Raw genomic sequence first — 12,553 nt, 5'->3', positions numbered from 1 at the left:
GCACCATTTTCATTGTGCTGCTATCCTTCACTCATGAGTTTTTGGAAGATTAAACATTTCTGCTGAATTTCCACCGCTATCAAGTCCCACAGATGCTCCAACTCCACCACCCCCCCCCCCGCCCCAACCCTGCCTCTACGCTCCCAGAGCAAACTAATCACTTTAACTGGGGGTTCAAGGTCCACCTCAACTCCTTTCTTTCAAAATGGAGCCTGTTCTTGGTGCTCTAAATATTCTAAAACTTATCTACCTTCCTACAAAAGTTTCCTGCCCTCGCCTAAAATGAGTAACGTTTAAGTAAAGCGAGTTGCAATGGCTTGGGGTGCTTATCCACATTTAGATCTCCTAAACCCTTGCAGGACATGGAGGACTGCCACAGGGCTCTCTCCCTGCGCCTCCTGATCTCTTCATTGAGGTTGGATTTATTTCTTCTTCATTTCTAACTCAGAAGAGTCCCTTACAGATGACAGCAAGGCGAGACCCATGTGGAGTGCAGCCTTGCTCTGTTTTCTTGATGAAAATTGCCATGGCAGTCCATGGCACTGTCATCACCAGGAGCATGTGCCCCTCTGCCCCAGCCCACAGCCCCTGGCAGGCTCCTCCCTTACAGAAATGTGAGTTTCTGGCAGATGAGCTTCTTTGCAGAGATAATTAGAAATGTGGAGAGTTGCTGAGTCACTGTAAAATTGCTGCACTAGCAACAGGATAGATTGGATCCTGGTGGTTCAAATGTATCCCAGGTTGCCATCAGGCTTATTTGGAAGCGTTAATGAAAGCTTTTGCAAACTAGTGGCTTTGTGACTCCCAGGGATGTAAGGAGGTGCACGACCAGATTTCCTCTTGCTCGGTGTAATGCTGAGATGGGTCCCTTGCCCCTTGCGTTCAGCTATGGCCCTGTGCATTGCCCTGGTCTTGCCTTGCAATAAGAGCTGTGATTAGATGCCCCTTGACTGAACTCCCCCTGTACAGATGAAAACGAACCGATGCCTGTTGTGTGTTCATTTGTTTGCCCCATGTTGCTTCCTTTGTCTTCCGAGCTCTTGAAAAAACATGCTCACGCAGTGAGCCATGCAGGACACCTGCTTGTCTTGCTCTTAATCAGGAAACATGCACTACTTCTAGCAGCTCTAGAGAGTAAAAGATTGCGATAATACCTTTTACATTATAGTCACTATGTTAGCAAGAAAGAAAACATTATTTATTTTTTCCCTGACAACTCAACTTCTGACAACACTTGTCCAGCTTCTTTTTTTCCATAATGCATTAAGCATTAGGGGGCACTGCTCTGCAAATAACCCAGCTTTCAAGACTACCTATTGAGGACATCGTTCAGCAATCCAGCAAAAGAGTTTTATTTGTGGATGGAGGGGAGAAGTTAGTGAATTCTCCTAAGCTTCCTAGCTCCTGCTGGAAGAAACACATGCATACTGGTAAAAGCCACAAAATGCTGAGTTTGAAAGAGTGCAGCCCTCTGTATCCCGGGTCTCTGTGCCGAAGAGACGTGGCATGAGGTTGTAAAATCAAAACCGTGACTTCCTGAAGACCACTCAGCAGTGGCGGGCATCTTTATACCTACCGCTCTCCCTAGGATATCCGCCGAGGTCTCTGGTACACCCGGCGTTCACCCGGTGCAAATGTCACCGTTACTCAAGCGAGAAGAGGACGTGGAGGACACCACGTGCTACCTTCCCCCTGCCCCAACAAACAAGCCTGTGGGATATTCCCAGCAAGAAGCAGTCAGACTGCCAGGGAGCAAAGCTGTTGCCAGGAGAGCTCACACGTCTCAAAGGCAGCAGGTTCCCCGTGGGACTCTCTCTGCGCTGCTCCATCGCTGCCGCAGCGGGCAGAGCTGCTCGCAGCCCAGCGTCCTGCAGGCAGAGCTAAAGGAGAGGCCATGCTTGTTCACGCGAGCTTCAGCTTTGATTTCGGCCAGAGGGCCTGCAGGGAGTGGCCATAATATTCTGAAGAAGAGGGAAATGAGAAGGGAATTAGTCAAAAAAAACAATACTAGCAGTAATTTAGATCCATTACTAATTTTCCGCTGTAATTAAGTGGTCCGGTTACCTCGGTGCTTGAGTGACCACTCCAGTTCTCAAAAGCCATTTCCACACACTTGAAATGCGGGGAAAGCAACCGCTCCTCTTTCTAGAGTAGAAGACAGGCTGCTGCTATGAGCTCGGAGAGGGCACAGAAACACATCTGTCTTGGCAGGGATGTAATTCAAACCAGCACTTCTTCCGCTGTCCCACTCAGGAGAGGAGGGACGCTCAGGCAGGGAGCTGGCAGCTGCCTGCACAGCCGGTCCCAGGGATGCTGGATGCTCCCCATGGATGGGGCAGGACGCAGGACAGAAAGAGCTCTAAATGGCTCACTGGTCCTAAAAACAGAGGGGAACAGCTAGCGGCTAGATGCACCCCGCCAGGCACAGCAGGCGTGCGGTGCTGGGGCACAGGTAACCGCCTGACGGGCACCCTGTGCCAGGGCAGCGGCTGGGGACGGCACTGCCGAGGCAAGGTTGTCCTCTGGTCTTTCTGACGCGCTGGAGCACTTCTTTGATGTGCTCCAAAATCACGGCTCACGCTTTCCTGCTCTCCTCTGACAGCGGTCCCCCTGCTCGCCGCCCTGGGAGTAGCCCGGGGGAGGCAGGCGGGGGGGGGGAGGCTGCGACCACCCTGATGCACCCAAAGCACCGATCAACCCGGCCACCCGCCACGGTCACCCCCCCCCACGTCCCGTGTCACCCGTCATCCCGTGCATCCTACCCCTCACGGCCGCAGGGCACTCTAGGGCAGACGGACGTCTTGTGCAAACCTTGACCGAGAGGGAGAGAGAGAGAAAGAGACCTCTGAGAGCCCGATGCACCACCCGGTCACCCCACCGGGAACAGGGCAGGCAGACCCCAGCTGGGCAGAGCCAAATTTTTTCCAAAGCGGGGCTGAAAGGAGAGTTTGCAGAAGACCTGGCTTGCCTGGAGGCAGGAACCAGAGCACGGGTCATCAATTCAACCCCACCTTCCCTCTGCCGCCTGCGCCAAGCCTGGCGCCGGGAGCCGGCACTGTCCCGGCAGCGCGAAGCCCCTGTGCTGGTGGGTCAGAGCTGAGGGTCGCCCCCGGGCTCAGCAGCTGAAGCCTCCCGATCTCTCTGTCTCTCTCATGGTTCCTCCTAAGTTCAATGGCACAATGCAGCTACACTATTTGAAAAGCCATAATATTTGTTGGTACGACTCTTTTATTACCGTCGATTTATATATATTTGTTGATAAAAGAGGTCATCTTGGGAGACACTTGTAGTCTACTGGGAAATAATTATCTGATGCTGTATATGCTGTACATGCTGTATAAACAAAGCGAAATATTTAAATCTAAATGTTCGGTGGACTCGGTGGCACGTGCTGGGCGGGGGGGAGAGGTTGGGACGGGGCAAGCCCCCTCCGCGGGCCACCACGGCTCAGGCTCGGGGTCCCCGGCAGACTCACCATCCCGCTGGGGTCCTGGTCAAAGCCTGCGGCAGGGTCTGGCCACGCTGCAAGGGCAAAGCCTGCAGCCCACGCAAAGGCGAAAGGAGGCGATTTTGCAAGGGAAAGCGGCCGCACTTCATCTCCCTCCGGGGGGGTGAAGCACAGGACCGGGTACGGCTTGCTTTGTCAGAAACTCTCAGCGCAGCAAGCCCGGCGTCACCCACCCGCTTCCCTCCTCTCCTGCCCAGGGTGGAAACCCTTCAGGCACCCCCAGCGCGACATCTCTAAGCCTTATGGTCAGAGAGAGACGATTCCCGGCGGGGGGGTGTCCGGCGGTGGCAGAGACTGGCTCTGAGCGTCCGGCTCCTCCGACTCGTTTCCACGCTAATCCCGTGCAACGGCACCAGCCGGCCTCCCCAGCGCGTTTTACAACAGCGACGAGCTGTGATTTTCTGACCTGACGCGTGCTGTTAGAAAACCTGTTTCATATTTTCCGTGGTATCGATCTACAACTTTTGAAATCATTGGAGACAGTTGTGGTAGCCTAAAAATTGTGCTGAGCTCATATATTTTTATATTTGTGGTGTTTTCCTATTAATAGAGAGTAGTGAACCAGTAACCCTATCAGCTGAAAGTGAACTATTCAAAATAAATATACGACTGCAGAAAATATTTGTAAAAATAATTTATTTAAAATATTCTGCCAAAGATAGCTCTCTAATGATCTGTAGAATGTTGTTTCTCTCTTTTTGCTCTGAATGTCATTGTGAAAGCACCTTTCTCCCCACTATCTTTTGAAGATTTGCTTTTTTGTATCTTTAAGGGCAAAGAAATACGCCAATGATTTTTTTTTACCGGAGCAGTAAAATAGAGTAGTAGGGAGGCACAAGACAACTTTATAAAGGTGATAAATGGGATCCAGTAACCATCACACTGAAAATCCAGTTTCTCCTGTAGTTCCTCGTGCGGACAGATGGGTTCTGAACCCCGGGCCGGTTCTCTAGCAGGAAGGTCTCAGCTGCGGCTGCTGTCGCTGCTGTGTAGCTCACCTGAAGGAGAGAAATCTCTCGACCATCCATTTGCAGGCTCGGGGCATTTGCACCCCCTCACAGGTAACTTCTGCCTCTTCATTATTTAAGAGCACGACACCTTTATTAGCCCTCAACAGGCACACGGGTGACCCGTGCTCAGGGCTTTGCGGGGCTTCGGCCCCAGGAGGTCTGGCCCCCTCCAAAGCCATTCCCACAGCGCGCTCGCTGCCAGCAGCAGCCCCGACCCGGCGGCAGGAGTAATCCCGCTGCCGCCCGGATCCGTCCCCTTCCCCGCATGGGGACGGGGCAGGGGAGACCCAGCCGTCGCGGGACGCGATACCTCAGCAAGAGGATCCGTCCCTGCAGGTCTGCAGTTAAATGGGGGGATGTGCGGCTCTTTACCAGGAAGAAGCTGCCCGATGAGTCTGTTCAGAAATTGCAAATCTTTTTTTTTTTTTTCATAGGGGAAAAATCTTATCTCACTTCTTCATTTCTTCCTTTCGAAAGTACTTTTCAATGCTAGGAAAAGCCTTCATTATCTTCTGCGATCACCAAGTCTGTTGCAGTGGAAATACATCCTCAGCCACGTCCGTTAGGCTCCACCGTATCAGAGAGATTTTTTGGCTCAGTTTTTTTTTTCACTTCCGAGCAGATTCAGTTTCTTAAATTTCTTGGTTGTAAAGGTCCAGAGGAATTAATCGATAATAAAGAAATGAGGGCCCTGTTCCAGTGAACCGGTTTCCACGTGCAATTCAGCTTCTAACTCACCACCAGTCAGGCACACGTGTAAGTGCTTTAGTGGACAGGCGCCCAGAAACGGAGACGTGAAAAGCAGTTTCCAAGCCGTGGGGTGTGACGGGAGCACCGCCGTCCACCAGGCGCAGGTGTCACGCCACGCCACAGTAAAGCACAATCTGCAGCCGTGGGAACTACGTGCCGGTGAATTTTTGTTCCTCTGTACAACGAACTCTCTGAATCCGGGGTTACGCAGCTGCTGCATCACAAGGAAATGCGAGGGAGACGGGGAAGACAACTGTGAGAAGAATTGGGTTTCTGATCACTGTGCATTTTGTTAATTAGTGAATTCAAATAGTTTTATTTTTACCAAAAACAGATAATCTTTATTCCAGTAAAGACAACTGTTGACTTGATATATATATATATATAAATATATATATATAATTTGAATGGTTTATATCCTGTTGCTCTAACTACATAAAATGGAAACATGTTGCAAGTTGTGTCATTCCAATGTACAAAATAAATGACTTTTTTCCCTGCATGCTGCCTGGGTATGTTGTGATTTGAATTAAGAGTTATATTTGAATTGCCTTATTCAAGAGGTTGTGTGTTACCTAACTGGAGAATGACCTGGCACTGTTCATCACATTACATGTGTACTTGATGCTGTGTTACGTCAAATTCAGATGAGTTGTCTGTCATCTATGTATTTTGTGGGAGACCTTTTATCTTGTTAAACTGTGATATGTAAACCTCTCATTGCCTGAAATAGTCAGAGTTGTATAAATCAGTGTCTTCAGCTGTTTTCCTAATTTTATCACATTTCCTAACACAAAATATAGATGTTTGTAAATTCTTCATTCATTTTGTCTATTTTTATGTATGAGGCTTTTTTAATCTGGCAAAGGAGTAAGATAAGGCAGCTTCCCCCGAATTTTTCAATCAAGGCTCAGTTACATTTCTATCCCTCAGCAAGATGCAACAACCGATTTTCAGCAGCTACAATTGGCATTAGGGACGTATGTTTATTGCTGTTATCTTTTCTGGCTCAGATGGGCCATTATCGCTGCAGAACGCGATGATTAATGACAAGCCACACGTGATGCTTCTGTAGTGGCAGCCCTCTGGGGACCAGGCGCTTTACAGTGGCTTCTTCGGGCCCCACGCCGCCGCCGTGCCGCAGGTTGAGTGGGAAGGGAGAGGGTGGATGTCCCTGCCGCAGCCGGCTGGCCGCGAGGAGAGAGGGGAGAGATGCTGCTTACTAGTCCCGACGCCAGGGCACTTTTTCTCCTTACATGAGACACCCCAAGGCCGTGCCATCTGCCCTCCTGCGTGACAGCCCGGCCATAAAACTGCACCTTGTCCGTTCATGAACCCCACGACTGCGGCACGCCCCCGAAGACCGACATCCCGTCCTGACACTGCGTCGTGCAAAATCGCCCACGACGGCTGCTGCTACAGCGTCTGCTGAAGCCGTGCGTGGGGTTTTTTCCTAGCTTTGGTTTCCAGCCATGGGATCACTTTACTCCACGGCTGGCTAACAGCAATGTGCTCCCCAGCTAGACACCAGTATACCACGTACAGTTCAGATCCTTTGGAAAACATGCCACGCCGTTGAAGGAAGCAGTACAAGGTAGGCACAAATCTGTTTCGGTGGCGGCACAGGGACAAGAGGTGACCTAATACCCCCCGCAGTGGGGTTCGCCAGCTCTGCCGTGTCACCCCTCTTGCCCCCCCCCCCCAGACACAACTGCTGCCGAGGGCTGCAGCATCGTGAGGCCAAGAAACAGGTCTGTTTGGGGAACAGACACCCAGAAGCCCATCTCCGGCTCTCAGCTGATGGGGGTATTTCTGGGCATTTTCCTTCTGTGCCTAAAATGCCAAATAAAACAGTTGTTGAGAGAGTTAAAACACTCTTGCCAGAGCCAGCCATGGTCCCAGCTCGGTTGTACAGGTGCCATCATCCTAACCAGAAGCAGCATAAACGTTTCAGGCATACAAAACCGCACTGAGGTGTCTCAATCGTGGTGTAAAAGCCCCACTGTGCTCCCCCCAATCCTCCATTTTTTGACTGTCGCTGCATAACTGTGCCGTATGAAACGCTGGTCATTTTTTATATCTAGTAACCATAGAAACACATGGCCAGGGATGTAAATTCCTGGAACAGGACAAGCTGTGGTCCTGGGTTATTAATTCCCTTTCCAGGGCTTCAAGTGCTATAAAATTTCCTGTTCCATCCAGAAACACACCTCCCAGTTTTCTCTTTTCCTCCCTTTAGTTTTGGCAAGCTTCAGGTTTGAAGGATGCTGCGGGCGAAAGGGAGATGCACTGGGAAGGGCTGGGGTAGCACAGGAAGGAGGTTGTCAGAGAGACGGCTCTGTGCAGCACCCCAGAGAAGACCAAAAAGACGAATGGTGAAACCAGTTTTGCTACAGGCACCCCCTTTTTTTTTTTTTTTTTGAAGCGTGGGGTAAAAACGCTAATTTTTGCCTTATCCACTCGGGGGCTCTTGGCGTGACCCCAGAAGTGTCTGTGGTCGTGCCTCATTCCCCGCCCTCATTGCTGCTGCAGGGAGGCACCGTCTGGAAGTCACAGGCTCAGCGCCGGCTGGCAGGAGAGGAAAGGACCCCACAGCTTTCGGTGGGCTCCTCGCAGCGTCCTGGTGCTGGACCCCCCTCACCTTGGTTCCCCTCACTTTAACCTGCCCTGTCCTCGGCTCTGCTGGCACAGCTCGCGGTGCCCTGCTGGGGCTTGTACAGCCCCGGGCGTGCAAGGGGACCTCCCAGGGTGTGCAAGAGGGCACCCTCGGGTGTGCAAGAGGGCATCCTGGGGTGTGCAAGGGGACGTCCTCAGGTGTGCAAGAGAGCATCCTCAAGCGTGCAAGGGGACATCCCGGGGCATGCAAGAGGACACCCTCGGGTGTGCAAGGCGATGTCCCGGGGCATGCAAAGGACGTCCTCGGGGATAGGGATGGGTACGGGGCTTGTCCGCAGCGGATCTGCCCTCGCTCGGGGGTAGCCCTGCTCCGAGCCAAGGCTGGGCTGGGGCCCTCCGGTCGCTGCTTTTGTCACTCCTGGCCCAGAGAGCCACCTTGGGCCGGGAGGCCAAAAAAAAGGTCGGAAACAGGAAAAGTGAAATCTCGAAACAAGCCTCAAGAACTGGATGAGGAGAGGGGACGAGTTGGGCTTGTCCTGCCCCGGCGCAGGGTTGGCGCGTCCCTCCGCCCAGTCCCGCGGGGGTCTCCACGCACTGGGCTGGGTGCTGTCTGGGACGGGGGTGCTCCGGGCGGGGCCGGGGGGGCTGCTCTGGCTCTGCCACCCCCGGTTTGCAACCCTCACCTGCGGGAGACACCCCCCCCCCCCCCCCAAAAACCAACCCCGCACCGGCTGCGGCAACAGCGGCGCCGAGACCCGCCACAACTCAGTGCACATAATAGCGGCGGGCGGGACCCGCGGGAGGCGCGGCCCCGCCCCCTCCCTCCCATTGGCTGCCGAGCGGCGGCGTTTCCCGCGCCCGCGCGCGGCGTGGCGGGGCGGCATGGCGGGGGAGCGGGCGGCCGGTCTGGTGCGGGAGCTGCACCGCGCCGGCGGCGGGAACCTGCCGCCATTCCGGGTGAGCGGGGACGGACTGGACCGGACCGGACCGAACGGGCCGGGCCCCGGCTCGCTCTGACTGACTGTGTCCGGTGTTGCAGGCGGAGGGGCTGCGGCAGGCGCTGGAGGAGATGCGGGCGCTCTACGAGCGGAACCAGGCGGACGTGTGAGTGTCGCGCCCCGTACGGGGCCCGCAGAGCCCGGGCGGTGCTCCCCCAGGTCTGTAACGCGGCTCCCCCCCCCGCCCTCCTCCTCCTCCTCCTCCAGGTCCGAAGCGAAGTCGGGACGGACCGACCTGATTTTCCTCATCCGGTTTCGCCACTGCTGCCTGCTCCGAAACCAGCGCTGCGTCCTGGCCTACCTGTGAGTGGGGCGGGGGGTGCCGCGGCCCGGAGGGGTCACGGAGCGTGGGTTCATCGGCGCAGCCTCAAAAGAGGGGGGGTCCCCGAGCGCTGGGTGTTGGGACTCTGGGCGGGGGGGAGCGGTTCCTCCGCGGGGTGCAGCTGCGGGGCCGGCTCCCTTTGTGCTCAGTCCCGGTACCACCAAGCGCCGGCACAAAGGGAAGGCCCTGTTTCCTCCTGCTCTTAAAATTTTTAATTACTGGGTAGGCCAAAAATCACATCCGTTGAAGGCAGGCAGGTGGAACGACCCAAGTTTTTACCCTCTGCTTTGAGGGCAGACTGGGGCATCAGCGTTGCCCGGGGATGTTGCCAGCACTCGCCTCAGCAAAGACTCTGGTTTTACCCCTTGTTTCTTGCCCCAGGTACGACCGGTTGCTGCGGATCCGAGCACTAAGGTGGGAGTATGGCAGCGTCCTGCCAAACACCATCCAGTTTCACATGTCAGCTGAGGAAGTGAGTCGGCCTTGTCTTAAACTCTTCCCCTCTTTCCACTTACTCCTCCTGATGGATTATGTATTTAGTAGAATCAAAATAGGTGGACTTCTCTTCCCCCACTATAAACATGATGCTTAACGTGCCTTTCTGTAAATACTGATTTGTTTATTCATTGTCTGGGGGTACAATCCCAAATGGATACTGAGTGCAGGTAATGCTCGGCCCTTTGAAGGATCAGGTGGTCTTCACTAGATCAGTCTTGCAGCCGGCAGAACTACGTCTTCACATGCCGCTCTCAAATCCCATCTCTAGACCAACGTACAGAGCTGCTAACGTTAGCAGCAAGCGTTCTACCCTGAATCCAGTTTGCTCTGCCTCTGGGGCAGTTTTTCCCTTTAGAAGAGCTTGCGTTCACCTTTGGCTGGCATGAACACACTTGGGAACGGTGGTCTGACGGCACAAATACACTAGATATCACTCATCAGGGACCTGTCTTTCAGCATTAGCTGTTTGGCTTTGCCTGAGGGATCACTGTTAATGTCCACAGGTGGAGTGGTTCAATCGGTACAAAAAGTCTCTGGCTACCTACATGAGGTCAGTAGGAGGAGAGGAAGGGCTGGACCTTACACAGGACATAAAACCTCCTAAAAGCCTGTACATCGAAGTAAGTGCAAGATCAGTGGTTTCTGTCTGTGAACAAACATTTTGCCCAACCATCTTTTTTTAGAGAAATTCACCCCCGTCCCAAGCCAGAAGGTCATTAAGCAAAGCCTTCGAGAGCACCAAAGCTTCCACAAGCTTCTACATTTTATTCTTTACACTCTGCCTGCCAGCATTTTACTCCCTCTTCTACTGAGGGCTCAAAGCATGTTGAAAGATGGCATTTCTAGTTCACAGGGTATTGGTGTGGTGGGGCGAGTGGTCTGAATCCCAGTGGGAAGTTTTTGCAGCATTGATCAACTAGAAACCTTGTTGCCATGTTAAAGATTGTTAACTAGTTTTCTTTGTTGTTATTTTAAATGGACTCTGATAGATGAGACTATAAATCTTTTTACACGATACAACAAAGCAAGAGCATGTGAGAAATCGGAGTCAGTAGCTGAAGTGCTCTGTTCTGATGTTCTCTTGGAAAGAACACGTAGCGACAATCAACTTGCTCCTTAAGACAGTTTCACTGTTAACAGATCGGCATTTTCTGGTATGTGTGTGGGGCGGTTCTCCTGGAAATGCTGCTGCTGTTCCCCAGACCCTGTCTCTTGTACTGCTCTTCCTCTAGCCTCTGTGGAGGGCTGGGCTGTGCTGGTTGCCGGCACTTCTTGTTCCAGGCAGAGGCAGGAAGAGAATGTCGGGTGGAGTCCACAGACCATGGGATCAGTCCAGTTCTGCATTTCCAGGTCTGCTCTGTATTGAGGCTCCAGCAGGCGGGTAGGAATGTGTCCATACTCACAGTTCTGGGGCACGTGTTGTAAGCCAGCAGTGACGTCTAGTGTTTTCTATGGGAGATCTTGCGATCTGAGAGCTGCATTTCTGCTTTGCAGGTGCGGTGTTTAAGAGACTATGGAGAATTTGAGATCGATGATGGTACCACTGTCCTGTTGAAGAAGAATAGCCAGGTACCCATGACAAGAGAGTGCGGTCCATTCTCTTCCTTCCCTTTCACTCTCATGACATCCCCTGCTTATCCCAGCTTCGCAGCATGTCACAGTTCCTGCACATGTGGCTCCTTGCACATGCTGCAAGCTGTCTGCGTGGCCCAGGACTGCGGTTCAGCTCTGCCTGATCTGGTACCACAATGCAGCAGCCATACAGTACCACAGAGCTGGTTGTGTGCAGCAACAAATCCAGTCTGCCTGGGTTTTAAGGAAGGTTTGTCTGTGTTTCTGTGCAGCATTTTTTACCCCGCTGGAAATGCGAGCAGTTAATCAGACAAGGAGTCCTCGAGCACATTCTGTCTTAAGCGTGCAGGACAGGAGGGACAACCCTTGCTCGGTGGCCTGCCCACAACAGGGAATGAACTCTGGTGCGTGCAGGACTTCAGACACCTCAGCATTTCTGCAGTGCCACTCCTCTCAACGCCCTTTGATACCTGACATGAAGATCAGCCCTGAGTTTATAAAGTATGCAGACCACATTGGCCAGCTCTTCATGACCAAAGGGTGCATACTGGTGATGTAGCGATCCTGGGAATCCAGCATAGTGGGGGGGGGGGGTGGGCAGGGGAGCGGTGGTGTTATCCAAGCCCCACAGCTACAAGCAGGTTATTTGTGTTTGGAGCAGTTCTTTGTTCACACTGGGCATGTAGGAGTAAGACAGCAACTGGCTAAGCTCTGGAAGCCAGGAGAGCTCCACAGTTGCAAAATAAAGAACTGCTTCCGCCTTCAATTTAGTGTTTTTCAAGAGGTAATGCTGTGTTTGTTAAACACTCTGACCTGGCGCTCTGGCCCAACCCACCTTGACCCTGCAGGGTGATGCTCAACTGGTTATTTAGGTGTCTCAGTGGAGCTACTTCTCCAAGTATCAGAGGAGGCTGCACAAGCTTCTTTCTAGGATTAGACATGAAGCTTTTTCTCCCATCAGAAGCCTATAAATGTTGTTCCTTAAGGTGCTGAGTGAATGAGCACTGCAGTCTGGGTCATGGGCCTGGCCAAGGTTTATCCCAGCATGCTTGGGCTGTGCCTCTGTCCCTCTATGAAGAGTCTCCGTCCCCAGAGCACTGGTCTGGCAGGGCCCAGGGACAGGAAAGGGAGCAGAGGGTTTTAAGGATTCCAGTTAGCACAAAACCAGAGCAAGGCTGAAGAGCTGCTCTCCCTGTCTGGTCTTTCCTAATGGAGCTGCTCACTCAAGTAGCAGCTGAGAGGTAACGCTTCTAAAACATAAGCCCTAGGTAAGACTAGA

General features: G+C 52.8%; 1 protein-coding gene across 4 annotated transcripts; it reads left to right on the top strand.

Moving 5' to 3' along the window:
* Positions 1 to 8,724: 8,724 nt before the first annotated feature.
* Positions 8,725 to 12,040, top strand: GINS1 (GINS complex subunit 1). 4 transcript variants are annotated; one of them, XM_030032747.2, is made up of 7 exons: positions 8,731 to 8,841; positions 8,924 to 8,988; positions 9,090 to 9,185; positions 9,586 to 9,676; positions 10,206 to 10,322; positions 11,197 to 11,271; positions 11,547 to 12,040. In XM_030032747.2, exons 1-7 carry the CDS (start codon positions 8,767 to 8,769, stop codon positions 11,613 to 11,615), a joined length of 588 nt encoding a protein of 195 aa, XP_029888607.1. In that variant the 5' UTR covers positions 8,731 to 8,766; the 3' UTR covers positions 11,616 to 12,040. The 4 variants fall into 4 exon arrangements, with proteins under 4 accessions (XP_040976998.1, XP_029888607.1, XP_029888617.1 ...); XM_041121064.1 differs by having other exon boundaries at positions 8,725 to 8,841; positions 11,197 to 12,040; XM_030032757.1 differs by lacking the exon at positions 10,206 to 10,322.
* The last annotated feature ends 513 nt before the right edge of the window (positions 12,041 to 12,553 follow it).

The sequence above is a fragment of the Aquila chrysaetos genome, chromosome 2 (assembly GCF_900496995.4).
Source record: "Aquila chrysaetos chrysaetos chromosome 2, bAquChr1.4, whole genome shotgun sequence".
Classification (NCBI taxonomy): Eukaryota; Metazoa; Chordata; class Aves; order Accipitriformes; family Accipitridae; genus Aquila; species Aquila chrysaetos.
Note: the sequence above shows the minus strand (reverse complement) of the source record. Positions and strands in the feature narration are given on the sequence as shown.

Excerpts from the sequence above, each read along its gene's own strand:
- GINS1 (XM_041121064.1), top strand. The coding sequence starts at position 8,767 with ATGGCGGGGGAGCGGGCGGCCGGTCTGGTGCGGGAGCTGCACCGCGCC. Across the intron at positions 9,186-9,585 it reads CGCTGCGTCCTGGCCTACCT|GTACGACCGGTTGCTGCGGA; the intron begins GTGAGTGGGGCG and ends TTCTTGCCCCAG. Across the intron at positions 9,677-10,205 it reads TTCACATGTCAGCTGAGGAA|GTGGAGTGGTTCAATCGGTA; the intron begins GTGAGTCGGCCT and ends TAATGTCCACAG.